At 45.1% G+C, this 27,099-nt stretch overlaps 1 protein-coding gene across 1 annotated transcript in view; it reads left to right on the top strand.

The window, feature by feature from the left end:
• GLT1D1 (glycosyltransferase 1 domain containing 1) overlaps positions 1–27,099 on the top strand; it is a 115,755-nt gene that overhangs the window by 82,563 nt on the left and 6,093 nt on the right. The window contains exons 10-11 of the mRNA XM_052654920.1: positions 2,048–2,168; positions 9,614–9,712. Of these exons, the coding sequence (XP_052510880.1) occupies positions 2,048–2,168; positions 9,614–9,712 (220 nt within the window). The remainder of the gene's footprint in view (positions 1–2,047; positions 2,169–9,613; positions 9,713–27,099) is intronic.

Below are 27,099 nucleotides of genomic sequence, written 5' to 3'. Positions count from 1 at the left end.
CTGCCAGTGCAGGAGATGCAGGTTTGATCCCTGGGCCAGGAAGATCCCCTGGGGGAGGAAATGGCAACCCATTCCAGCATTCTTACCTGGAAAATCCCATGGACAGAGGAGCCTGGTTGGCTACAGTCCACGAGGTCCCAGAACAGTCAGACATGACTTAGCAACTAAACAGCAACCACAGAGACCCAACAATGCTGGCTTACACACCCAGGAGTTTTAACTGCTCACATCAAAAAAATCGGATGTCATTGGTCCAGGACCAAGTAAGACTTCAGAGATGTTGTCTCCTGTCTCTCTTTCCTGTGCTCCCTACCTGTGACCTCCATTTCTAGGATGACTGTAGCTGTAGAACTCACACATCACTTTCCATGTTCTAAGTGGGGAGATGGGGCAGGACAAGAGCCAGAAGGATCCTCTCCCGTGCAGGTCAGCCCCCCTTTATGTGTATATCCTCACCCTCCCAGGATCCCAGCTCCTCCTCCTGGCCACTCCACCACCCTGGAGGACTGGAAAACACTGATTTCACCCCCATATGCAATCAGGTGTCTTTATATTGCTCACAGATACAGAATGCATGTATGTAAAAGTATAACCAGTTACGTGAAATGATAACCTCAAAACCGTGAGACTGGAGAGGGTTGGGGGAATGGGGAAGAATGTCCATACTGTAATATGCAATCAGGTGTCTTTATATTGCTCATAGATACAGAATGCATGTATGTAAAAGTATAACCAGTTATATGAAATGATAACCTCAACACCGTGAGACTGGAGAGGGTTGGGGGAATGGGGAAGAATGTCCGTACTGTCAAGTGAGAAAAATAAAACAAGACAAAACCTCTGTGACAAAGGTGGTGTTACACTCTTGGTTTTACTATTTCTATTTCTCTCTGTTTATGATACACCTATGATTATCTCTTTGAGTATCTTTTCTAGTATTTATCTTTATTTATTTATTTGACTGAACTGGGTCTTAGTTGTGGCATGTGGGCTTTAGTTCCCTGACCAGGGATTGAACCCAGACTCCCTGCATTGGGAGCATGGAATCTTAGCCACTGGACCACCAGGGGTACTCACCCTCTTTGAGTATCTTTTAAAAAGCACTGGGACTGTTTATAATAGCCAGGACATGGAAGCAACCTAGATGTCCATCAGCAGATGAATGGATAAGAAAGCTGTGGTACATATACACAATGGAGTATTACTCAGCCATTAAAAAAATACATTTGAATCAGTTCTAATGAGGTGGATGAAACTGGAGCTGATTATACAGAGTGACGTAAGCCAGAAAGAAAAACACCAATACAGTATACTAACACATATATATGGAATTTAGAAAGATGGTAACGATAACCCTGTATGTGAGACAGCAAAAGAGACACAGATGTATAGAACAGACTTTTGGACTCTGAGGGAGAGAGAGGGTGGGATGCTTTGGGAGAATGGCATTGAAACATGTATAATAATCATGTAAGAAACGAATCGCCAGTCTAGGTTCGATGTAGCATACAGGATGCTTGGGGCTGGTGCACTGGGATGACCCAGAGGGATAGTATAGGGAGGGAGGTGGGAGCGGGGTTCAGGATTGGGAACACGTGTACACCCGTGGCGGATTCATGTTGATGTATGGCAAAACCAATACAGTATTGTAAAGTAAAATAAAAAATTAAAAAAAAAAATTATAAGTCATATTAAAAAAAAAAAGCATTGGGAAAAAGGCTGCATTATTAGGAAAGGTTTGTTTTCTAAATCATTCAGAGAAAAATGTCAAGAGCCACATCTCTGACATCCAGTATCTGAGAATCATGTGTCTTATTGGTCAGAAGGATTCAGGATGGAAGCAGCTGTGTTCACAGGCTTCCTCCCTCCCTTATCAGGGACGGAAATAGAACGGATTCTCACTCCAGTATGGTTTACTGTACTGAACCCTTTATCAATCATGCTTCCCTGGTGATCTAAGCTATTTCTCCAAAATTGTCATCTTTCCTCCCAGCCTCTCCCTGTAAGATTCCCGGCCGTAGATGCTCTCTGCTCCCTGTTGTTTCAGGAGCCCTGGGGTACGACTGATCAGGGAGATGGCTCAGGAAGACCTCCATGCTGTCATGAAGAATTGCTTCGCGCTGGTGAATAGCTCTGTCTCTGAAGGCATGTCAGCTGCAATTCTGGAGGTAATGATCTAACGAGCCCCGAGAGTGGAAATATGAAATTGTCGATCACCCCTTTTCTTAGTTATGGAGGTGATGCATTTGTCAATAAAGCTGTGCGCTTCTTAAAGCTAACAAGCACAGCGGCGTCTCTTTGGGACTTCTAAAGTAGTTTTGAAGTTCTAGCTGGGATTTAAAAATACTATTTTCTTTCTCCTTGCCATTTCTCCTTGCCAGTGACAAAATGAAATAAAACTAGGATAGTGTCGCCTCTCTGACTCACCAAGTAGCTTCAGTGGGAAGGTGACGGAGACTATGAAGGGCTGGGACAGGATGTGGATAAAGGTGTGTTTGGTAGGAAGCCTTCTTTTGTCTTGATTTCTTCTCCCTCTTTTCAGTGTGTGCAATGATCCCAGAATTTAGGGGATAAGAAAGGGATGGGCTTGTGCACAGGGGGTGGGTGTGGTAACAGAGAGGAGTGGTTACAGATGCACAGGAGGGTGGGAATGAGGGTGGACCGAATCTCTCCATCTAGTGCTCAGCTCTGAAAAAATCGCTTCCTGGACTTTCCTGGTTGCCCAGTGGTTAAGACTATACCTTCCACTGCAGGGGATGAGGGTTCAACTCCTGGTTGGGGAACTAAGATTGCACACACCACCGTGCTGCGCAGCCAAAAAGAAAAGAAAAGGAAAATTGCATACTACTCTACTTGGGCTAAATATGCACATCCCAGCACAACCTTGCAGTCCATTGCTGGAGTTTTCAGCATTGAAATAAGCCCCTGCTCTTGAAAACCTGGCAGACTCTAGTTTGACTATATCAACTCTTGGGTAGAGGACTTAATCCAACCTTGAAGCCCTTTGCAGTCTCTTCTTACTGAGCGTTTTCCATAATTGGGTGTTTACCCAGGATATCTTTTTTTTTTGGTATCTTAAAAAATATTTGTTTGGCTGTGCAGCATGGCATGTGAGATCTTAGTTCTCTGACCAGGGATTGAAACTGTGTTCCCTGCATTGATAAAATGGAGTCTTAACCACTGGACTGCCAGGAAAGTCCCAACCTGGATATCTTTTAAAACTTTTTCTGCTTTTTTTGGCCGTGCCCTGGAACTTCAGGGATCTTAGTTCCCTGACCAGGGATTAAACCCTGGGCCCACAGTAGTGAAAGTGCGGAGTGCCAACCACTGGGCCATCAGGGAATTCCCTTACCCAGGTATCTTAACGGTTTTGTGCTAGTGACTTGAGGTCATCACCAGTGTGCACTTAATACGGAAGGGTTTTTGCTTTCTTTTATTTTGCTGTTGGTTCATGGCATGCTGGGTTCCTTTAAGAGTGATATTAGTAAAGAGGAGATGCCATCTGTCCTGTCATAACCAGCTTTCAGTGCCGAGTTGTCTTCATATCCCTAAATCACAAGCCATTGAATGTATGGAATTTCCTATAGTTCTTTACACATGCCTTACAGACAATGGATGCCACAGAAGTCCTATGGATTAGCACTTGATAAAACCCCCCATTCAGTTCAGTTCAGTCATTCAGTAGTGTCCAACTCTTTGCGACCCCTTGCAGTACAGCAAGCCAGGCCTCCCTGTCCATCACCAACTCCCGGAGTTTACTTAAACTCATGTCCATGAGTCAGTGATGCCATCCAACCACCTCATCTTCTGTCACTCCCTTCTCCTCCTGCCTTCAATCATTCCCAGCATCAGGGCCTTTTCCCTGATATGAGTGAGTCAGTTCGTCCCATCTGGCGGCCAAAGTATTGGAGTTTCAGCTTCAGCATCAGTCCTTCCAATGAATATTCAGGACTGATTTCCTTTAGGATTGACTGGTTGGATCTCCTTGCAGTCTAAGGGACTCTCAAGAGTCTGTCTCCTCCAACACCACAGTTCAAAAGCATTAATTCTTCAGTACACAGCTTTCTTTATAGTCCAACTCTCACATCCATACATGACCACTGGAAAAATCAGTTTTGACCAGATGGACCTTTGTTGGCAAAGTAATGTCTCTGCTTTTTCATATGCTGTCTAGGTTGGGCATGACTTTTCTTCCAAGCAGCAAACGTCTTTTAATTTCATGGCTGCACTCACCATCTGCAGTAATTTTGGAGCCCCAGAAAATAGTCTCTCACTGTTTACTTATCTGTTTGCCATGAAGTGATGGGACCAGATGCCATGATCTTCGTTTTCTGAATGTTGAGTTTGAAGCCAACTTTTTCACTCTCCTCTTTCACTTTCATCAAGAGGCTCTTTAGTTCTTCACTTTCTGCCATAAGAGTGGTATTATTTGCATATCTGAGGTTATTGATATTTCTCCTGGCAATCTTGATTCCAGCTTGTGCTTCATCCAGTCCAGCATTTCGAATGATGTACTCTGCATATAAGTTAAATAAACAGGGTGACAATATATAACCTTGATGTACTCCTTTCCTGGTTTGGAACCAGTCTGTTGTTCCATGTGCAGTTCTAACTATTGCTTCTTGACCTGCATACAGATTTCTCAGGAGGCAGGTCAGGTGGTCTGGTATTCCCATCTCTTGAAGAGTTTTCCAGTTTCTTGTGATCCACACAGTCAAAGGCTTTGGCATAGTCAATAAAGCAGAAGTAGATGTTTTTCTGGCACTCTTTCCCTTTTTTGGATGATCCAATGGATGTTAGTAATTTGGTCTCTGGTTCCTCTGCCTTTTCTAAATCCAGCTTGAACAGCTGAAAGTTCATGGTTCATGTACTGTTGAAGCCTGGCTTGGAGAATTTTGAACGTCACTTTGCTGGCATGTGAGATGAGTACAATTGTGTGGTAGTTTAAGCATTCTTGCCTTTCTTTGAGATTGGAATGAAAACTCATGTTTTCCAGTCCTGTGGCCGCTGCTGAGCTTTCCAAATTTGCTGGCATATCGAGTGCAGCACTTTCACAGCATCATCTTTTAAGATTTGAAATAGCTCAACTGGAATTCCATCACTTCCATTAGCTTTGTTGGTAGTGATGCTTCCTAAGGCCCACTTGACTTCATATTCCAGGATGTCTGGCTCTAGATGAGTGATCACACCATCGTGATTATCTGGGTCATGAAGATCTTTTTTGTACAGTTCTTCTGTGTTTTCTTGCCACCTCTTCTTAATATCTTCTGCTTCTGTTAGGTCCATACCATTTCTGTCCTTTATTGAGCCCATCTTTGCATGAAATGTTCCCTTGGTATCTCTCGTTTTCTTCAAGAGATCTCTAGTCTTTCCCGTTCTGTTGTTTTCCTCTGTTTCTTTGCACTGATCACTGAGGAAGGCTTTCTTATCTCTCCTTGCTATTCTTTGGAACTCTGCATTCATAGAGGTATATCTTTCCTTTTCTTCTTTGCCTTTTGCTTCTCTTCTTTTCACAGCTATTTGTAAGACCTCCTCAGACAGCCATTTTGCCTTTTTGCATTTCTTTTTCTTGGGGATGGTCTTGATCACTGCCTCCTGTACAATGTCACGAACCTCCGTCATAGTTCTTTAGGCACTCTGTCAGATCTAATGCCTTGAATCTATTCCCTTTGAATCTAATCCCTTGAATCCCTTAAATCTATTTCTACCCCCTGCAGAAAAGGAAATGTTTGGCCATTGGTCCTCCGAGTCTTTGAATCATGTTTCACGTCTGCATTCTCATAACCCTAGTTTTTTACTTCAGGGTCTACTTAATTAGAGTGATGCTATTATTGTGTCGTAAGTGTTTGTAACATCCATTTATTCATTTGAACACTAGTTGAATTTACTGATCAAAGGTACAGTTTGCCAATTTTGATGTTTCAGAGGTCATGGTAAATAATTAAAGCAGGAAAAAAAAATCATGCTCCATAAACTTAAGAAATGACTGATGTTGTATGCCTAATATTCTCTGCAAATGTGGCATCATTTAAAAAAGCAAACATAAAAAAATAAAATACTGTGGGCTGGGGTAGAAGCTATATACTGACGCCTATAATTCTTGTGTTCGGAAGCTTTTAGAGCACAGAGCCTGGATTTGTGACATGTTCTTCTACAGCCCGATGTTGAATGCCTCAATATCTCAATCTGAGTTTAATGATTAGCATTAATCTCCATTGTGGTTTAAAATCAGCTTTCAAGTAGTGTTACTGGAGCAGTACATTGTACTCTTCATATTAGCTTTTAAAATGTACATTCTTAGAGTACCAGTCCTCAAGCCTTGCTGAATCGCTCCTTTGTATGTAAATACACATTTCCTCTCCCCCACCTTCTTAAGAAAGGGTAAAGTGGATTTGGGGAATGATTTTGTAGCCAGCACATACAGCATTTCATTGCAGATGAATTGCTGTCAGATCTCATTTACTTCAAAGGAAAGGCAGCTCTGAGTAATTCCGTCTGCTTTCAGATGCCGACACTGTGTTCCTTTTGAAAACTCCAAAATAACCTTTGGGATGAGGGTTTTGAATGAAACTGATTTTAGAGAAGCCATGGAGGGTGGATTTCATTTGAATCAATTCAAAGACCCAAAGTGGTTAATCACAGAATAAGTGCATCTCACTTTGGAGGGAGGGGATCTTTTGACCTTTCAGAATTAGCATTGTTTTGTCATGCATGGGTTCTTGCTAAATCGCTTCAGTTGTGTTCCACTCTTTTCGACCTTGTGGACTGTAACCCACCAGCCTCCCCTGTCAATGGGATTCTTCAGGCAAGAATTCTGGAGTAGGTTGCCATAACCTCCTCCAGAAATTCTTCCCAATCCGAGGATCAGCCCATTTCTCTTCCATATTCTCCGTTGGCTGGTGGGTTCTTAACCACTAGTGCCACCTGGGAAGCCCTTGTTTTGTTTCAGAGGCATGTAAAAATCCCATTTGTTAAGACATTTCTTTTAAACGTGAACTGTCACCCACCAGGCTCTTCTGTCCATGGGATTTCCCAGGCAAGAATACTGGTGAGGGTTGTATTTCCTCCTGCAGAGGATCTTCTCGACCCAGGAATAGAACCCATATCTCCTGCATTGGCAGGCTGATTCTTTACCACTGAACAACTTGGGAAGCCCAATATAGACACGTATATAAGGCACCTTCAAAAGCTCACGTACTGTGTTGATACAGAGCCTGGGTGGCTGTGTTTCCAAAGACTGTGCTGCAGTGCTGAGGATGGTGCTGAGGATCAGCCCTGCTGAGGATGGTGCACCAGAGACAAAGCTTTTAAATTTATTTTTATTTGTTCATTTTTTTTGGCCACAACACCCGGCATGTAGAATCTTAGTTCCCCAACTGGGGATCAAACCCACACCCCCTGCAGTGGGAGGTGGAGTCTTAACCGCTGGACCACCAGGGGAAGCCCCAACAAAACTTTTAAAAGTTCACATGTGAAGCTTCCACCCACTTGCTGGGCGCTCGAAGAGCTCATGGTGGGCAAGAGAAATCCAGTGACTGCAAACTTGACCAAGTGTTTGGTACCTCTTGAGCTCTGATGTTTCCTCTTCTTAGTCCCCAAATGGGGCCCCAGGTACCAGATTTGAGATGATTTCTGCTCCAAGTGCCCCTCCCCAACACTGCCCCTTTCCCGGATCATGACCTGAAGGGATCCAGAGGGTAAGCTCGCTCATCTCCAAACACCATCTCCCCAAGACATTCCCAGGCACTGTGTTCATCAGGACCAGCGTCACAGCACAGTCATATTCTGAGACTTTGCCTTTTTGAAGAGGTAACTTTACACCTAAAGAAAGTGACTTGAGAATCAACCATCCTTAATGTCACATCTTGGCTGAATGAAAATAGCATTTCCATATGCTTTTTAAACAACATGTTTTTTTTTTTCTTTCTCTTTTATTGAAGTATAGTTGATTTACAATATAATATTAGTTTCAGGTGTACAGCAAAGTGATCCTGTTATATGTATGCATCTATATTCTTTTTTTCCAATTCTTTTCTATTACAGGTTATTATAAGATATTGAATATACAGTTGCTTGTGCTATACAGTAAATCCTTGCTGTTTAAGATGAACTTTGTCTCCCCAAAATGATGGTGATGAGCAATGGATTTGAGACCCCTTGTCAGTCGAGAGCAAAGCTTCCACCAGGGCAAGACCACAGTTTTGTGATTCCTGGCCTGTGATCTTTTCCAGAATGCCAGATGGTGCTCACTGGAGGTCAGAACCCAAGGCCCAAACAGTGGGCTCATAAGGTGGCTGTGAGCCTAATGTTGAGATGCGGAGCTACTTTCTGCCCGTGCTGCTGAGTGTTCTTGTTCCCAAGTGTAATGACAGTTGTTGTTGTTCAGTCGCTAAGTTGTGCCCAACTCTTTGTGACCCCATGTCCTGCAGCATGCCAGGTTTCCCTGTCCTTCACTATCCCCTGGAATTTGCTCAAACTCATGTGTTGAGTCAGTGATGCCATCCAACCATCTCATCCTCTGCTGCCCTCTTTTCCTCCTGCCCTCAATCTTTCCCAGCATCAGGATCTTTTCCAGTGAGTTGGCTCTTCGCATCAGGTAGCCAGAGTATTGGAGCTTCAGCATCAGTCCTTCCAAGGAATATTCTGGGTTGCTTTCCTTTAGGATTGACTGGTTTGATCCCCTTGCAGTCCAAGGGACTTTCAAAAGTCTTCTCCAACACCACAGGTTCAAAAGCATCAATTCTTTGGCGCTCAGCCTTCTTTATGGTCCAACTCACATCCATACATGACTACTGGAAAAACCATAGCTTTGATTCTAATGACAGTGGAGGGTCCCAATCTTTACCCTACAAGATGAGAAGGGAAATTCATGATGTGGAAACTTTTATCATCATGAGGAACCCCATGCTGGCTGATCCCAGGCCTTTGAGACTGGAAAGGTTGTTTAGTGGGTAATCAGGTGATAAATCTTGTTCCCCCTTACGTCTGTATCCATGCCAAAGGGATATGTACAGACCTGGTGGCATTTGTATGGCTGGTGCTGAAAGAAAATTACCCATCAAGGAAAGTGAGAATGATGGTAATTAAAAAATGTACACTCCAAGGACTTCCCTGCTGGTCCACTGGCAAAGTCTTCATGCTCCCAATACAGGGTGCTGAGGTTTGATCCATGTCAGGGAACTAGATTCCACATGCCACAGCTAAGTTCACATGCCACCATGGAGATCCTGCGTGCAGCAACTAAAACCCAGTGCAGCCAAATAGATAGGTAAATATTCTCAAAAAGTGTACTCCAGGCTGCCACTGAAGAAGTGTGAACTGAACATTGGAGAGGGAGAAGGTTTCTTTGTGACATTGCAGTAAGACAGGCCATTGCAGTATATAATTTCCCAACATTTGCAAATACAGTCAGTCATTAAGATTCAGTGTGTAGTTGGAAAATCCAGAGTTTGTGTTGGGAAACCACTTTGGGCAAAGTTTTGGGGTGATTTTTGTGTGATGCCAGAGCTCCAGTGAAACCAAGGAGTCATTCTGTCACAAATTGGCTCATCTCACCACACAGACTCTGACAGTGATCGCCCACCTGTCTCCTTTACTCGTTACATCCTTTCAGGCAATGGATTTGGAAGTCCCGGTGTTGGCGAGGAACATCCCTGGAAACGCCGCAGTGGTGAAGCATGAAGTTACAGGATTGCTGTTTTCAGACCCTCAGGTAAAGGAGAGCGATTTCCCTGTGTTCACCTGTGTGGTCTGAGTCGTTTTCATCCGCCTGTAGTTCAGAGAGTCTGTAATTGGCATCTATGTGATTATCTCTCAGTGTTCCCTTTATACAGTAAGTCCCCTACATACAAACAAGCCCAATTCTGAGAGCACATTCATGAGTCCAGTTTGTTCATAAGTCCAGCAAAATTAGCTTAGGTACCCAACTAACACAATTGGCTATATAGTACTGTACTGTGATAGGGTTATAATACTTTTCATACAAATACTACATAAAAAGCAAACAATTAAGAAAACATTTTTAATCTTACCGTACAGGACCTTGAATAATACAGTAAGACAATTGACATACAGGGGCTGGCAGTGAGTGAACAGGCGAGAAGAGTCACTGACTAGAGGAGAGACAGGAGGTGGGAGAAGGCAGAGCTGGATTGTCAGCAACAGGAGATGGAGGGCAAGCTGCAACTTCACTCACGCCTGACGCTGATGGCTCAGGTTCCGGTTCCTTGCTGGATTTAATTCTATCGACCCTCTTAAAAAAACAATCCAGTGATGTCTGGGTGGTAGCTCCTTTTTTCTCGTCATAGATGACACAGTAGCACTGGATTGCTTTCTGAACGGCTGCTGCAACCTTCATGTACCATTCTACACTAGAATCCTATGCCTCAAAACCTACCAGTGCCTCCTCAAGTAAAGAAAATCCCCGGGCCATTTCCTGCATCATGAATCTCTTCAGTTCTTCAGTTACTCCTTCTTCCTCTTGTCTCTCTTCATCCTTTCTCTGCCGCTGCTTTCAGGCTTGTTTCTGGGCATCCTGGACTTGAAATAAAGATGCTGTATTCATGTACGCTGTACAGTGCTATGCAGTAAAGTTCACAAAAGTACAGCCACTGGTAGAGGATACACGCACGTGACAGTGTGCGCCAGTGGTGGTGGTTTAGTCGCTAAGTCTTGTCTCGCTCTTGCGACCCCTGTAGCCCACCAGGCTCCCCTGTCCTTGTGGTTTTCCAGGCAAGAATACTGGAGCGGGTTGCCACTCCCTACATGACTGGACTTGTGAATGCGAATTAGCATCTTTGAAAGCTAGCAACTTGAAGGTTTACATGTAGGGGACTTACTGTAATGAGTAGATGAGTATATGAAACACAGGGTCACTTTGTCACTTGGGCAGCCTCCTGGACATGTGACTAAAAGAAACCTAGGGACTTTCCAGAAACATGAGACCTGGGTTCTCTTTCTGATGCTGCTGGTGTTGATTACCATGACCTTGAGCAGGTCACTTCCCCTCTTAGATGCTTGAATTGCTAGTTTCTTTTTTTAAAGTTTATTTTATTGAAGTATAGTTGATTTACAATGTGTCAGTTTCTGCTGTATAGCACAGTGATTCAGGGATATATGTATATACATGTATGCATTCTCTTTCATATTCTTTTCCATCTTGGTTTATCACAGGATATTTAATATAGTTCCCTGTGTTCTACAGTAGGATCTTGTTGTTTATCCATGCTATATATAGTAGTTTGCATCTACTAACCCCAAATTCCTAAATAGATTTCTGGTTTCTGAAGCAGGTGTTCTTCAGGTATAATCCTATGCTTCTGGAATATCCTCTGGTGTTCAGAAGATGCCATATATCTGATCCCTTGCAGTTCTTCAGAACAATGTACAGAAGAGGCAGCATGGTTGTGTTCATACATGTATGGGTCTGATACATGTGTGCATCTGAAATCAAAATAAAGGCCAGTGCAGTTGACAGTGGGCGCAGATGATGGGCATAGTGTCATCCGGGGCACATGTGTATGCCAGGACCTTCCAGGACATGTGTGATGGGGTTCCAGTCCCAAGGTCTGAAGTTCCAAGGATGTGTCTCCCTTTAAACCCCTGGGACCCTGTGCAGGGCGTGTAGCCTTAACCTGAGACTCCAAGCTCCATCCTCTCCTCGGTACAAGTGGAACTAATTATAACAGCACCTAGAGGTGTGTCATGGGCTAAAGCGGCTGACATACAGGGCTGAGCCGTGGGTACGGCATGCAGCCCAAGGCTCTAGTTGCCATTATCAGCAAAAGGAGAGCCCTTAATGCCCTGTAGCTCGTGTCATTGTTGTTTAGTCAGTAAGTTGTGTCTGACGCTTTGTGACCCCTTGGACTGTAGTCCTCCAGAATCTTCTGTCCATGGAATTCTCCAGGCCACAATACTGGAGTGGGTTGCCATTTCCTCCTCCAGCAGACTTCCAGATCCAAGGATCAAACCCACATTTCCTGCATTGCAGGTGGGTTCTTTATCACTGAGCCACCAGGGAAGCCCTTTCCTTTGATTGTAGTTGTTGTTTGAGGAGGGCATGGCAACCCACTTTAGTATTCTTGCCTGGAAAATCTCATGGACAGAGGACGAGGGAGGGGGGTTCAGTATGGGGAACATGTGTATACTTGTGGCAGATTCATGTTGATGTATGGCAAAACCAATACAATATTGTAAAGTAATTAACCTCCAATTAAAATAAATAAATTCATATTAAAAAATAAAGAGTCGGACACGACTGAAGCGACTTACCACGCACGCAGTGCACGTTATTTTGTAGTTGCTAAGTCATGTCTGACTCTTTTGCGACCCCATGGACTGTAGCCTGCCAGGCTCCTCTGTCCATGGGATTCTCCAGGCAAGAATACGGGTGCAGGTTGCCATTTCCTTCTCCAGCGGATCTTCCCGACCCAGAGACCGAACCTGTGTCTCCTGCATTGCAGTCAGATTCTTTACCACTGAACCACCGGGGAAGCTGAGCCATTGGGGAAGCCCTTTCCTTTGAACAGTAACCCCTAAAAGCCAAAACAATACCAGGAAATGAAGAGTGTGTAGTGGTTTCCTGCTGATTCTCTAGACAAAACCATATTGCTTTTTACCACGTTCTGCGTCTCTCCACATCAGCACCAGCCACGCCGGAGGTCACAGGATATTGTCTCCCCGTGGGCAAAGAGATTTTTTTTTATCTTCCCAAACACACTGTCTATTTATTTTATAGCTCAATTTCAAACCACTGCAGTTTTATCAGCAAGTGTCTGAATAGCCATCACTTATAAATGGGTGTATCAAGTCCAATGTTAGAACAAGTGCAGTTTGGCTCTCCTGACTTCATTTCATGTTCCTTGTAAGACATTCCTTTTAATATTTGCAAATAACGATCCTGTAGCTGACACATCCAAGTTGTTTCTGCTGGTTACCAGCTTCCTGTGAGTTATCAGACATAGCCCCAAAGCACTGACAAAGTTAAGGCTTGGGCTTGAGTCCAACCCTTTGATGTTGCTTTTACAAAGGATGTTAAAAAAAAAAACAAAAACTGCTCTATGTTTCATACAGAGGGAGGCTGTGTTTTTTTTTCCCCCTTTTTAATGTCACATTTTGAAACATGTGCTAGACACAGATATCACACGTAGCTTTGTTTCATAGTCGTGATCAGACTTGACCTAGCATGGAGTGGGAGGTGTTGCTGTAAAAACAAATGTGCATTTTCCACAAGTCAGTGGCTGTGGTTGCTGTCATCTCGGTTCAGGAGCTCAGATGAAATTAACCACTGATTGGTTGTCAGTGTTTGTGAGATTTATTTCGAATGTGTATTCAAATATGTCCTCAAAGCTCCATCTCATTTATTAAGAAGGGACTTCCATGCAAGGGTGTCAGCCTCACAAAGTTAATATAGATAGATACATACATAGAAACATAGATCGATACATAGTTATGTAGATACATAGATACACACATACATACACACATGTACATTTGCTCTGTCCTGTCCAGCTCTTTGCAACCCCATGAACTGTAGCCTGCCAGGCTCCTCTGTCCATGAGATTTTCCAGGCAAAAATACTAAAGTGGGCTGCTATTTCCTGCTCTAGGAGATCTTCCCGACCCAGGGATCAAACCCTTGTCTCTTGTGTCTCCTGCATTGGCAGGCGAGCGGATTCTTTACCACTGAGCCACCTGGAAAACCCGCATACATACATATAAAATGCAAAAAGTCATATTTTGAATTTTCAACAAAATGATGATTAAAAATATTCAGCTGTGGTAGGAACAAAATAACCTCTGTTTTTATACACCTCAGCCACGGAAAACGTTAATTTACGTGAAGCTCTCCAAACCTACTAAACATTGATTTTTGTTGTTGTTACCACGACAATCTCATTCTTTTTCTTTTTAGGAAGAAAAGAGCTGAGCTATTTTATGGAACCATTTTATAGCTTCAGAATTAAAATCCATTTGACATTTAGTAGAAACTGTGAATCCATATTCTTTCTCAAGGACAGACTTTTGAAGTGTGGTCCAAACTAATTTTGCTGGGAGGTTCTGTTTGATTTTTAGGCAACTGTAAAGAAAATCATAACTTTTGGAATAATGATGATGACAGCTAACATTTATCGTGTGTGTATTTTGTTCCGGCCTCTCTTCTTTTGTGTTCACCATACACTTTTACTAAGAATGTTTAATTTTCAAACTTTGATAGTCAATCAAGTTTCAGGTTTGGAAGAAGTGAGGCGTGTTGGAGACATGGCAGCCTCCTTCGGGCTGTGTTTGGAACTTGAGTTTTCTGCTCGAAATATGAGTGATCCTGGACACATTTCTTCTTCCTGGGCTCAGTCCTTGATCTGTAAGATGGAGATAATGATGCTGGCCTTTGGGGAACAGCAGAAAGCACGTGGGGTTGAGTTCTGTCCTTGGTCTCAGAGGAGAGCTGTGTGGATACAGAGTTAATCATATTCACTGTGCTGACCGCTGGGTGACATCATTGGCTGCCCCCTGGGAGCTATATAGTCTGTAGAGCTCTTAGACTTAAGCATTGGAATTAGGCTCAATACAGCGAGACGTTCTCCTTGTGAGATCTGGCCAGCGTCATGCAAAATATCATTTCTCTTTTTATTCAAAATAAGTTTTTAACTTTTTAATTTGATTTATTTTGATTGACGATTGCTTTACAATATTGATTTGATGTCTGTCATACATCAGCATGGATTAGCTATAGGTGTACATATGTCCCGTCCCTCTTGAACCTCCCTCCCACCTTCCACTATTTCCCACCCCTCTCGGTTGTTACAGAGCCCCGGTTTGAGTTCCCTGAGTCATACAGCAAATTCCACTGGCTAGCTATTTCTCATGTGTCCATGTATATGCTTCTGTGCTATTCTCTCCATTCATCTCACCCTCTCCTTCCTCTCCCCCACCTTGACCACAAGCCTGTTCTCTGTGTCTGCATCTCCATTGCTGCCCTGTGAACAGGTTCATCAGTACCATCTTTCTAGATTCCATATATATGCATCAATATATGATATTTGTAAAGCAAATTTTTAACTTTTTAGTCAAACATTTAGGATTCTTGGATATTAAATAAGTGGCGCTGGTGGTAAAGAACCCGCCTGCCAATGTAGGGGACATGAGATGTGGGTTCAGTCCCTGGGTCGGGAAGTTCCCCTGGAGGAGGGCATGGCAACCCACTCCAGTGTTCTCGCCTGGAAAAATCCCATGGACAGAGGAGCCTGGAGGGCTAGAGCCCACGTGTCAATATGCAGACACGACTGAGTGAACTTAGCACGAACACATGATGTATAAGCCCCCAACCAGTCCCTTCAGATGTAAAAGCACAGATGAATGTTCAGTGTTGATCGGATTTCCACTGAAGCCCAAAGGAAACTCAGGGCAAACTCAGTTCAGTTCAGTTCAGTCGCTCAGTCGTGTCTGACTCTTTGAGACTCCACGGACTGCATCAAGCCAGGCCACTGTGTCCACCACCAGCTCCAGGAGTTTACTCAAACTCATGTCCACTGAGTCGGTGATGCCATCCAACCATCTCATCCTTTGTTGTCCACTTCTCCTCCTGCCTTCAGTCTTTCATCAGGCTCTTTTCAAATGAGTCAGTTCTTCACATCAGGTGGCCAAAGTATTGGAGTTTCAGCTTCAACATCAGTCCTTCCAATGAATATTCAGGACTGATTTCCTTTAGGATGGACTGGTTGGATCTCCTTGCAGTCCAAGGGACTCTGAAGAGTCTTCTCCAGTACCACAGTTCAAAAGCATCAATTCTTCAGCGCTCAGGTTTCTTTATAGTCCAACTCTCACATCCATACACGACCACTGGAAAAACCATAGCTTTGATAAGATGAACCTTTGTTGGCAGAATAATGTCTCTGCTTTTTAATATCCTGTCTAGGTTGGTCGGGACTCTGAAGAGTCTTCTCCAGTACCACAGTTCAAAAGCATCAATTCTTCAGCGCTCAGGTTTCTTTATAGTCCAACTCTCACATCCATACACGACCACTGGAAAAACCATAGCTTTGATAAGATGAACCTTTGTTGGCAGAATAATGTCTCTGCTTTTTAATATCCTGTCTAGGTTGGTCATAGCTTTTCTTCCAAGGAGCAAGCATCTTTTAATTTCATGGCTGCAATCACCATCTGCAGTGATTTTGGAGCCCCCCAAAAATAAAGTCTGACACTGTTTCCACTGTTTCCCCATCTATTTCCCATGAAGTGATGGGACCGGATGCCATGATCTTTGTTTTCTGAATGTTGAGCTTTAAGCCAACTTTTTCACTCTCCTCTTTCACTTTCATCAAGAGGCTTTTTAGTTCCTCTTCACTTTCTGCCATAACGGTGGTGTCATCTGCATATCTGAGGTTATTGATATTTCTCCTGGCAATCTTGATTCCAGCTTGTGCTTCATCCAGCCCAGAGTTTCTCATGATGTACTCTGCATGTAAGTTAAATAAGCAGGGTGACAATATACAGCCTTGATGTACTCTTTTCCCTCTTTGGAATTAGTCTGTTCCATGTCCAGTTCTGTTGCTTCCTGACCTGCATACAGATTTCTCAAGAGGCAGGTCAGGTGGTCTGGTATTCCCATCTCTTTAAAAATTTTCCAGAGTTTGTTGTGGTCCATACAGTCAAAGGCCAGGGCAAACTATGGGTGAACTAAATTGCAAGTCAATACAACATTTATTTACTTGGATTTGTCCTTTTGGGTGACCATATTGTTCATTGTGCAAAACCAAGATAACTTTGAGAGTGAAGGTGGTGTTATTATTATTGCGTTTAATCTTTTGGCCGCACTTTGTGGCATGTGGGATCTTATTTCCCTGACCAGGGATTAAACCCATGTCCTCTGCATTGAAAGTGCAGAGCCTTAATCACTGGACTGCCAGTGAAGTCTCAAAGGGGGTGCTATTGATAATTATGTTGAGATGACAGCTTTGAACCTGAACCAAATGACTGTCTGCTTGAAAATCTGGGATCAGGTGCATGGCTGGTATTTGTCCCGGGACCAGGGTGAGTCCAACCACATGTGGGAGTTACAATTTCCTAAAAGCCACGTTCAGAGAAAATAAAAAGAAACAGATGAAATTCATATCAATAATACAATATGTTTTATTTAGCTCCATCTAGCCAAACTTGCATCCTCTCAACGTGTAATCGATAGAAATATTTTTTTAAAGATTTATTTGTGGTCGGTCTGCTTCTTCGTTGTTGCATCTGGCCTTTCTCTAGTTTCAGTGAACAGGGGCGTCTCTTGTTGCAGAGCACCGGCTCCAGGCATGAGGGCTTCAGCAGTTGTGGTGCACAGGGTTAGTTGCTCTGCACCATGTGGGATCTTCCTGGACCAGGGATCAAACCCATGTCCCTGCACTGACCAGTGGACTCCCAACCACTCGACCACTAGGGAAGCCCGATATGAATACTGTTTAATGAGTTTTTTACATTCTTTTTTTTTTTTTAAGTCTCTGAAATCTTGTGTGTATTTTACACACCAGCTCATCTCCATTTGGAGATTAAATTTGTATTGAACTACTTGGTTTGCATTGAGACTCCATGCCGTTTGCAGTTGGGAAAGTAGAGGCACGTATGCAGGCTGTTCCAAATATACTTGAAAAGCTTTGCAATACCTGACTCGAGCACCAGTTTTAAAATTTAAATTTAAGTCCACTCAAGTGAATAATTAAAAATGCAGTTCCTCGGCCGCACTGGCCACACTTCCAGAGCGCAGAGTGGGTGGTCGGGCCGCGTGCCTGGTGGAACTGCTCTCAGGAGAGGGCGTGAGTGATGGGGCAGGTGGTCCCCGCCTGACCTCCTCTGGGTGCTGGGTGCCCTTGGACGGACTTTGCACATTTCTCTTATTATTTCTCACAAGAGCCCCACACAGGCGTTACCATGATGCGCCCAGAGAGGGTAAGTGGTTTGCCTTAGAAGTTCAGCTGGAGGTGGTGGGGCGGGGACTCGAGCCCGCAGCCGGACGGCAGAGTCTGCTCGGCCGTTCCTGAGAGCCTTTGCGCAGGGCTCCTCCTGTGGCCGCCTCTGCCTCTGCCTGTCTCCTTCTCTGCGTCCGTGTCTCTCTTTGTCTTTCACTCGCTCTGTCTCTCCTTTCTCTGTCTGTCTCTCCCTCTGTCTCTGGCTCTCACTCTCCGACCCGCCCGCTTCCGTCTGTGTGTGTCTCTCTCTTTCTCTGTCTCTGGGTCTGTGTCTCTGGAGCCCCCTTCACGCTGTGTCTGTGTGGGTCTCTCCTCCTCTCTGGGTCCTTGTCTCTCGTTTATCACTGTCTGTTTTTGACTTTGCCTCTGTTCCCGTCTCCCTCTATCTGTGTCTCAGTCTCCCTGCCACACATCTGTATCTCTCTTTTGATCTCTGTCTCCCTCTCCACCTCTCTCTCTCTCCCTCCCTCCCCTTCTCCCGTTTGGGGAGAGAAGGGACACTTTCCCACAGGACCATCCTCTAAAAGGATTCTGCTCATGATTTTGTCCAAGTCCCTGGGGAGAGTGGACGTCTTCCTAAGTTCCAATCCTCCTTGGCTTCTCCACCTGTGGCTGGTCTGTGGGATCAGAAAGACACAGATGGCAAGGGATGCCCCCGGTGGGCACAGCACTGAGCGATGCTGCATGGAGCCAGACTTGGCCAGGTGAAGACGAGCGGAGAGCCACCAGGTGGGGCTCAACGCTCAGGAAAGGCCAGGCCAGGCCAGGCGGCGTATCAGGGATGGAGCGCAGGGCCCTTCCTGGCTCTGGTCTAGGCTCTTGCTTCAGGCCATCAGGCAAAGTCTGACATTCCCCTAAAATAGCAGGAAGATGGGACAGGTGTTTTTGTTTTTTTTTTTTCTCCTCAACTGTAGAGTCTTCATTTGCCTTTCCAGGGCAGGAGAAAGCATCTTGGACTTGACCTTCTGGCCTGACCTCTGCCGATGGCCTGCTTCTGGGCTTCTGGGACCCACCCGCTGTGCAAGTCCACTCTGCTTGTGAACAAGCACATTATAGTTTGGGGGCTTTTTTGTTTTCTGAAAGTGAGAGGTTTACATTACTTCATTAAATATGAATATATTCAATTTCAAGGCTTTGACCATCCCTAGTCACCATGATGTGGAATATGTGTCCCTGTGTAAAAAATACCCATTTAACATGCTTTAAGAGGAATAACTGTTTTGCAGTCTATGCAACATGCAATAGAATTTGATTTAAAAAAAAAAAAAAAAAAACACAAGAAACTGGGGACTTCTCTGGTGGTCCGGTGGCTAAGACCATGCTCTCAATGTAGGGGTTTGATCCCCCGTCAGGGAACGAGATCCCACATGCTGCAACTAAGAGTTTGCATGTCAGAACTAAAGATCCAGTGTGCCGCAACTAAGACCTAGCATAGCCAAATAAATAAGTATTTTTTAAAATTAGGGGGCTTGCAATTAGGAGAGTGGCCTGTGTGACCTGGCCTGACCACACCGAAGGGACCCTCTGTCCCCAGTGAGTGAAGTAAGTCGCTCAGTCTTGTCCAACTCTTTGTGACCCCATGGACTATACAGTCCATGCAATTTTCCAGGCCATAATACTGGAGTGTGTAGCCTTTCCCTTCTCCAGGAGATCTTCCCAACCCAGGGACTGAACCCAAGTCTTCCACTTTGCAGGCACCTGAGCCACCAGGGAAGTCCAAGGATACTGGAGTGGGTAGCCTATCCTTTCTTCAGTGAATCTTCCCCACCCAGGAATCGAACTGGGGTCTCCTACATTGCAGGTGGATTCTTTACCAACTGAGCTGTCAGGGAAGCCCATCTGTCCCCAGAGCTGCCAGCCAATGCCCTGTCCATCACTCTGTGAGTTCCTCTTCCCAGGGGCCTGGTGGACTCTTCTAGTGACTAGATGTCAGGACAGCAAATGCGGTACACAGCTCGCTCTAGCAATCAGCCCTGTAGGTGCCTTTGAAGTTGATCCTGGAGTTCAGAACAAAGAGATGCCGGTGACTTCTTAGCACTTGCAAAATTCAGCCAGGTGGCCTGTTTAGGATCTTTGGGGACTGCAGCCACGAGGGGTGATGCTATAGGAGAAGGAAGGGGGACCCTGGCAGCCGACTCAAGCCCCCTTCCCAGGGGCTTCCGCCTTTGTCTGCGGCAAGTGAGGCAGTGAGTGCACACTAGAAGCCCCGCACCTCTGTTTTGGGCTCTGTATCTGCGTGCTGCTTCTGTCTGTCTCTCCGGGGCTCTGTCCCCAGAATACTGCTCAACCGGGACTCTTCGGAGGCATGACTGGGTCTTGTCTGGATGGTTATAACAGCCTCCACCATTCCACCTATGCACTCTCCTCCTGGCCGCCAAAGGGACCTTTATACAGTGCAGATCTTGGGACTTTCAAGGTGGTCCAGTGGTTAAGAATCTGCCTTCCAATGCAGGGGACACAGGTTCCATCCCTGGTCTGGGAATATTCTACATGCCGCAGAGCAACTAAGCCCGTGGGCCACAACTACTGAAGCCAGCACGCCTAGAGTCTGTCCTCCGCAAGAGAAGCCACCGCAATGAGAAGCCTGCGTACCACAACTAAAGAGTAGCCCCCACTCCCTGCAACTAGAGAAAGCCAGTGTGCAGCAACGAAGACCCACGATAGCCAAAACATACAAATAAATCTTAAAAAAAAAAACACCTCAGATCCTGTCCATCCATTCCAGTAGAAAAACCCTGGGTGACTTCCCGTGGTTGCAGAGAAGATGCAGCTCCTGTCTCAGTTCCCCAGGCCCCCATCAGCCCCCTCACTCCCCTGCTCTGATCTCCCTGCCCCTTCCTCCTGCCCGGTTCCACTCACATCCAGGCCCCCAGGAGCATCCTTCCCCCTCAACTTCACTGTCTCTTTCTTGAGAGGCTTTCGGTGGCCCCCAATCTATCACCCCATTCCCCACCCCATATACTCTATCCTCGCATCCTGTATTTTCCCTCCATAACCCTCTGCACAGTTCAGACGTGTGCACTTGTCCACAGCCTCACTCCCCCACCCCCACCCCAGACTGGATGCCCCCCAGGGTGTCAGTCATGCTTGTTTTTTCATGCAGCCCCCTCGTGATGGTCCTGGCACAGATGGGTGCCCAGTAACTAGTGGGAGACGTACTTAGACCAGGGCATTAAAGGGATCATCTTTCTGGTAAACACCTTCGGTTATTTGAGTATGATGTGACTCTACACTGCGTGCTGTCCAGGTGTGATTGAAGTACTGTCTTTCCCTGTTTTCTATGCAAAGTAGCCGATGACAGCCTTGGCCCCTGAGCTCTGCCTGGACTTCGAGGTGTCCCTGCTTAGGTGGTTCTTTCCACGTCCTTGCTGAAGTCAGCGATCCTTGGGTGACACTGTCAATGTCGTGGTCACGGCATCCCCCCAAAGCATGACCAGGATGACTTAATTGCAGATGAACTTGCACGTTTCTTCTGGGTTTTGCTCTGTCCCTCTGACATTTCACTGCTAGTAACGTATCCACCAGAACCATCTCCCGAGTCCACCTCTTCTCTCCAAAATCACTGCAGATGGTGACTGCAGCCATGAAATTAAAAGACGCTTACTCCTTGGAAGAAAAGTTATGACCAACCTAGATAGCATATTCAAAAGCAGAGACATTACTTTGCCGACTAAGGTCCGTCTAGTCAAGGCTATGGTTTTTCCTGTGGTCGTGTATGGATGTGAAAGTTGGACTGTGAAGAAAGCTGAGCACTAAAGAATTGATGCTTTTGAACTGTGGTGTTGGAGAAGACTCTTGAGAGTCCCTTGGACTGCAGGGAGATCTAACCAGTCCATTCTAAAGGAGATCAGCCCTGGGTGTTCTTTGGAAGGAATGATGCTGAAGCTGAAACTCCAGTACTTCGGTTACCTCATGGGAAGAGTTGACTCATTGGAAAAGACTCTGATTCTGGGAGGGATTGGGGGCAGGAGGAAAAGGGGATGACAGAGTATGAGATGGCTGGATGGCATCACCAGCTCGATGGACGTGAGTTTGAGTGAACTCCGGGAGATGGTGATGGACAGGGAGGCCTGGCGTTCCATGATTCATGGGGTCGCAAAGAGTTGGACACGACTGAGCGACTGAACTGAAGTGTCTACCAGAACCATCTCCCGAGTCCACCTCTCCTCTCCAAAGCCGTTCCTCATTTTCTTCCCTTTCCTTCCTGCCATCCTCCTCTTCCCTGCCTCCAGAGCTGCCAGCATAGCAAGGGCAATTTTCTGCCAGCTCGTATATTTGAGCTGATGCTCTGAGAAGAATCTGGGAAGCAAGAGAGAGAGAGAATGTCCACCATCCTTGCCTTTAGCTTCATCAGTAGGTCCCAAGTCCCGTGGATCCATGTGATAGCTTTGTGGACTTACTCCATCCTGCTGTGAAGCAACCTTGGCTCTGAGGCTGCACGGTCCAAGTTTACTTCCCATTTCTGATACTTCCTGCTGTGTTACCTCGGGCAGGTTCCTGGACCTCTCTGTGCCCCCGTGTTTCTGTGAAAGGAGTCGTAGTCATAGCACAGAGTTCGTGCCCTTTTCCTGCAATTCCAAAATCCCAAAAAACACTTGAAAAAACAATTTTATTTTTAGCAAATTGGGTGCCAAAACTCCCTTGGCAGCAAACTCCTACTGAGCTGATGTGAAGTTATTCGTGGCTTTGTTTGTCCTGCTGGGTGGGACTATTCATAGTTTGAGTCAGAAGTTTCATTGTGTTGTTTTACGGGGCTCTGTCTTAGACCTGCTGGAGGGTGTATGTTAATAAAAGGGTACTTAAGCATCTTATTGGGCTTCACGGATGGCTCAGTAGGTAAAGGAAGTGCCTTCAATACATTAGGCGCAGGAGACAACGGTTCAATCCCTGGGCCAGGAAGATCCCTGGGAGGAGGGCACGGCAACCCACTCCAGTATTCTTGCCTGGAGAATCCCTGTGGGCAGAGAAGCCTGACAGGCTATGATCCATAGGGTCTCAAAGAGTTGGATATGACTGAAGCAATTGGGCACACACACACGTAACCCCAAATCCTGTACACTGATACATGATCAATGTCGGCTGTTGTCATTGTCAAATTCTGCCTGATTCTGGCCACCACGGAAGCCTTTTGGCCACAGACATCAGGAGTCATCGTTGAGAAGTTAGGGAACAGGCTGGCATCTCACTGAGGTCTTCTGCCTGACTCAACCAGGCACAGACGAGAATTGAAAGGCAGTTCACTTTCTCACCAAGTGGCCCAGGGCACTTATGCATTTGAAAAGATAACGTGCACCCCAGCGTTCATAGCAGCACTATTCACAATGGCCAGGACATAAAAGCAACATGTGTCCATCAACAGATGAAGGGATGAAGAAGATATAGGGACATTTATGGAATGGAATACTACTCAGCCATAAAAAAGAATGAAACGATGCCATTTGTAGCAACATGGATGGACCTAGAGATCGTCAGAATAAGTGAAAAGTAAGTCAGACAAAGACAAATATCATGTGATATTGCTTATATATGGAATCTAAAATATGGCACAAATGAACTTATTTATGAAACAGAAATAGACTCACAGACATAGGAAACACATTTATGATTACCATAAATTAGTGGTAAAGAACCTGCCTGCCAATGCAGGACAAATAAGAGATGTGAGTTTGATCCCTGGGTTGGGAAGATCCCCTGGAGGAGGGCATGGCAACCCACTCCTCTATTCTTGCCTGGAGAATCCCATGGACAGAGGAGCTTGGCGGGCTACAGTCTGTGGAGTCGAGAAGAGTCGGACACGACTGAAGCTACTTAGAACGCACACAGGCTGGAGGTTTATGCTGAGCAATTCCAATACTATTTGTACGTTCTTATGAGTGGCCCCCACTTTACTTAATGGCAGGAGTCGAGAGAAGAGCTAATATATGCAGACAGTTGGGAGTATTATGTAGTTATGTGTACATACCCATCGTTGCGAAATGTGGCATTTAACTAGAGCTTAACACTAGACCAATGAATGGTGTTGCAGATAAGAAAAATAGACTTTTCTAGATGGATCTTGAAGTGGGATTCTCACAACTGGCAGTTTCCAATAAGATCAATCTATTCTGTGGCCTAATAACTTGTGTAAAATAAGGTAGGCACAGTGGTCCATCTTAGGCCAGAATCACCTGGGGAGGGGTGGAGAACTATTAGAAAACACACATGTATCATGCACCAAATGTTTGTGCCTCCACACACTCACCCTGAAATCCACATGTTGAAATTCTAACCTCTCCTGTGATGGTGTTAGGAGGCAGGGCCTCCAATAGTCCATTAGGACGTGAAGGTGGGGTCCTCATGAATGGAGTTAGAGCCCTAATAAAAAGGACCGTACATGGACTTCCCTGGTGGTCCAGTGGTTAAGAATCTGCCTGCCAATGCAGGGGACACAGGTTCAGTCCCTGCTCTGGAAAGATTCCACATGCCGAGCGGCACCTGAACCCATGCAATGCAACCACTGAGCCCTTGGTCTCTAGAGCCCACGAGCATCAACTCCTGAAGCCCTTGTGCCTAGAGCCTGTGCTCAGCAACAAGGGAAGCCACCACAAGGAGAAGCTCTCACACTGCAGCAAAGGATAGCCCTGCTCAGTGCAACTAGAGAAAGCCTGTGTGCAGCAACGAAGACCCATCGCAGTGGAAAATTAACCAATTTTTTTAAAAGGACCCCACAAAGATCTCTGATTCCTTCTGCCACATGAGATTATAATGAGAAAATGGCCATCTGTGAATTAAGAAACAGATCCTTTCAGCCTCCAGAATTGTGCGAAGTAAATGCTTGCTGTTTGTGAGCTGCGCCCACCCCCCGCCCCCCGCCCTGCCCAGCCTCTGAAATTCTATTTTTGTTGTTGTTGAGTCCTGTCCCACTCTTTGAGACCCCATGACTGCAGCATGCCAGGCTTCCCTGTCCTTCACTGTCTCCCAGAGTTTGCTCAAACTCATGTTCATTGAGTCAATGATGCCATCCAATCATCTCATCCTCTGTTGCCCTCTTCTCCTCTGATACCCTCAGTCTTTCCCAGCATCAGCTTCTCTTCCAGTGAGTCAACTCTTTGCATCAGGTGGCCAAAGTATTGGAGCTTCAACTTCAGCATCAGTCCCTCCGACGAATATTCAGGGTTCATTTCTTCTAGTATGGACTGGTTTGATCTCTTTGCTGTCCAAGGGACTCTCAAGAGTCTTCTCAAACACCACAGTTCAAAAGCATCAATTCTTTGGCGCTCAGCCTTCTTTATGGTCCAACTCTCACATCCATACATGACTACTGGAAAAATCATAGCTTTGACTAGATGGACCTAAGTGATGTCTCTGCTCAAACAGACAAAGACAATACTCCTGGACCCCATCCCCAACCTATCCAATCAGAATCTCATGGCAAAGTTTGAGAACCAGACGTACAGACGGAACCTTAATTAACTGCAGGATTCCATGCAAGAAAGCCCTGGGGAAAACCACAATCTTAATGACAGCGTATCTGTCAGTCTTCAGAAAGCTCCTTGTCAGTTTCTCCCATCAGTGAGTTGTACTCAGAGCATCTGCAGAAGCAGCTCTGCTGCTGCCGCCAAGTCGCTTCAGTCGTGTCCAACTCTGTGCAGCCCCATAGACTGCAGCCCACCAGGCTCCACCGCCCCTGGGCAAGAACACTGGAGTGGGTTGCCATTTCCTTCTCCAATGCATGAAAATGAAAAGTGAAAGTGAAGTCGCTCAGTCGTGTCTGACTCACAGAAGCAGCTTTGGGGCTGTTTAGTTGAACATACACCCCGAGCCTGAAATGCAGAGTTTTTATGTGATTGACGTTTGCTCTTCCAGTAAGAATAAGTATGTATCACTCACAGAAGGTTTTCGGAATGTAGTGTTCTTTAAAACCAGCCCATGTTCAGTCTGCTAGCTCTCATGTTCTCTCTATGTGGTTATTTGTTTCCTGTTGAGGGGTTTCCCTCTGCCCAAGGCTTTCAGCTGACATGGTTACGTGAAGGCTCCCAACAGAGGTCTAACTATCCATCCTGTGAAATGGACAGCTTCTCATGCCCTGGATCTGGTTGTTGCCTCAGGGCAACAAGGAAGGTTGAAAAGAGTCAGTGATTAAAAAAAAAATTAATTGAAATATAGTTGATATATAATATTAAATTAGTCTCAAGTATACAATGTGGTGATTCATTATTTTTACACAGTATATTCTATTTAAAATTACTATAAAATATTGGCTGTATTTCCCATGCTGTGCAATATATCCTTGTAGCTTGTTTATTTTGTAACAGCTTGTACCTGTTAATCCCATACCCCTGTCTCACCTCTCCCCACTTACCTCTCCTCTCTGGTAACCACGGGTTTGGTCTCTGTATTTGTGAGTCTGTTTTGTTATATCCATTCCTTCATTTTATTTTTTTAGATTCCACTCCTAACTTACATATAGTATTTATTGTCCTCTCTCTGACTTCTCAGTGAGAAGTTTTTCCGCCAGTTTTTCCACCACTCAGAAAGGAAGAAAACTCTGAAAATGGTCAACACCTAATTGAATAATTATGAAAGCAAAACTCTACTTATTTGCATGATTAAAAAAAATTTTTTTTTGAAACCTATAACCTATGCCAGGGTTTGCACACCCCTGGTCCTGGGCTAGATCTAGTCTGCAAACATGTTTTGTTTAGTTTTGCTGTATACTTAAGATTTTAAATTAGCTGTTGATATTTAACCTGGAGTGCCTTTACATAAATATTCAGAATTTCAACTTCTCTTGAAGATAATAGGAAATGTGGAGACAAGCAGAGGCCTCTATTCACCAAGGCAGCTGGGGTTTGACTCTTCCCTGCCAGGGCCTAGGAGGCAGGCATCTGAGTTTCCAACTCTGATTTTAAGAGGTGGGATACTAATATTTGGTTTCTATTTTCTTTTACTTGTTTTAGTGTTACAGTTACAGTTCAGTGGTTCAATCATGTCCAACTCTTTGCGACCCCAAGGACTGCAGCACGCCAGGCTTCCCTGTCCATCACCAACTCCTGGAGCTTGCCCAAACTCATGTCCACTGAGTCGGTGATGCCATCCAACCATCTCATCCTCTGTCGTCCCCTTCTCCTCCTGCTCTCAATCTTTCCCAGTATCAGGGTCTTTTCCAATGAGTC

Source organism: Budorcas taxicolor, chromosome 17 (assembly GCF_023091745.1).
Source record: "Budorcas taxicolor isolate Tak-1 chromosome 17, Takin1.1, whole genome shotgun sequence".
In the NCBI taxonomy this organism is placed as follows: Eukaryota; Metazoa; Chordata; class Mammalia; order Artiodactyla; family Bovidae; genus Budorcas; species Budorcas taxicolor.
Note: the sequence above shows the minus strand (reverse complement) of the source record. Positions and strands in the feature narration are given on the sequence as shown.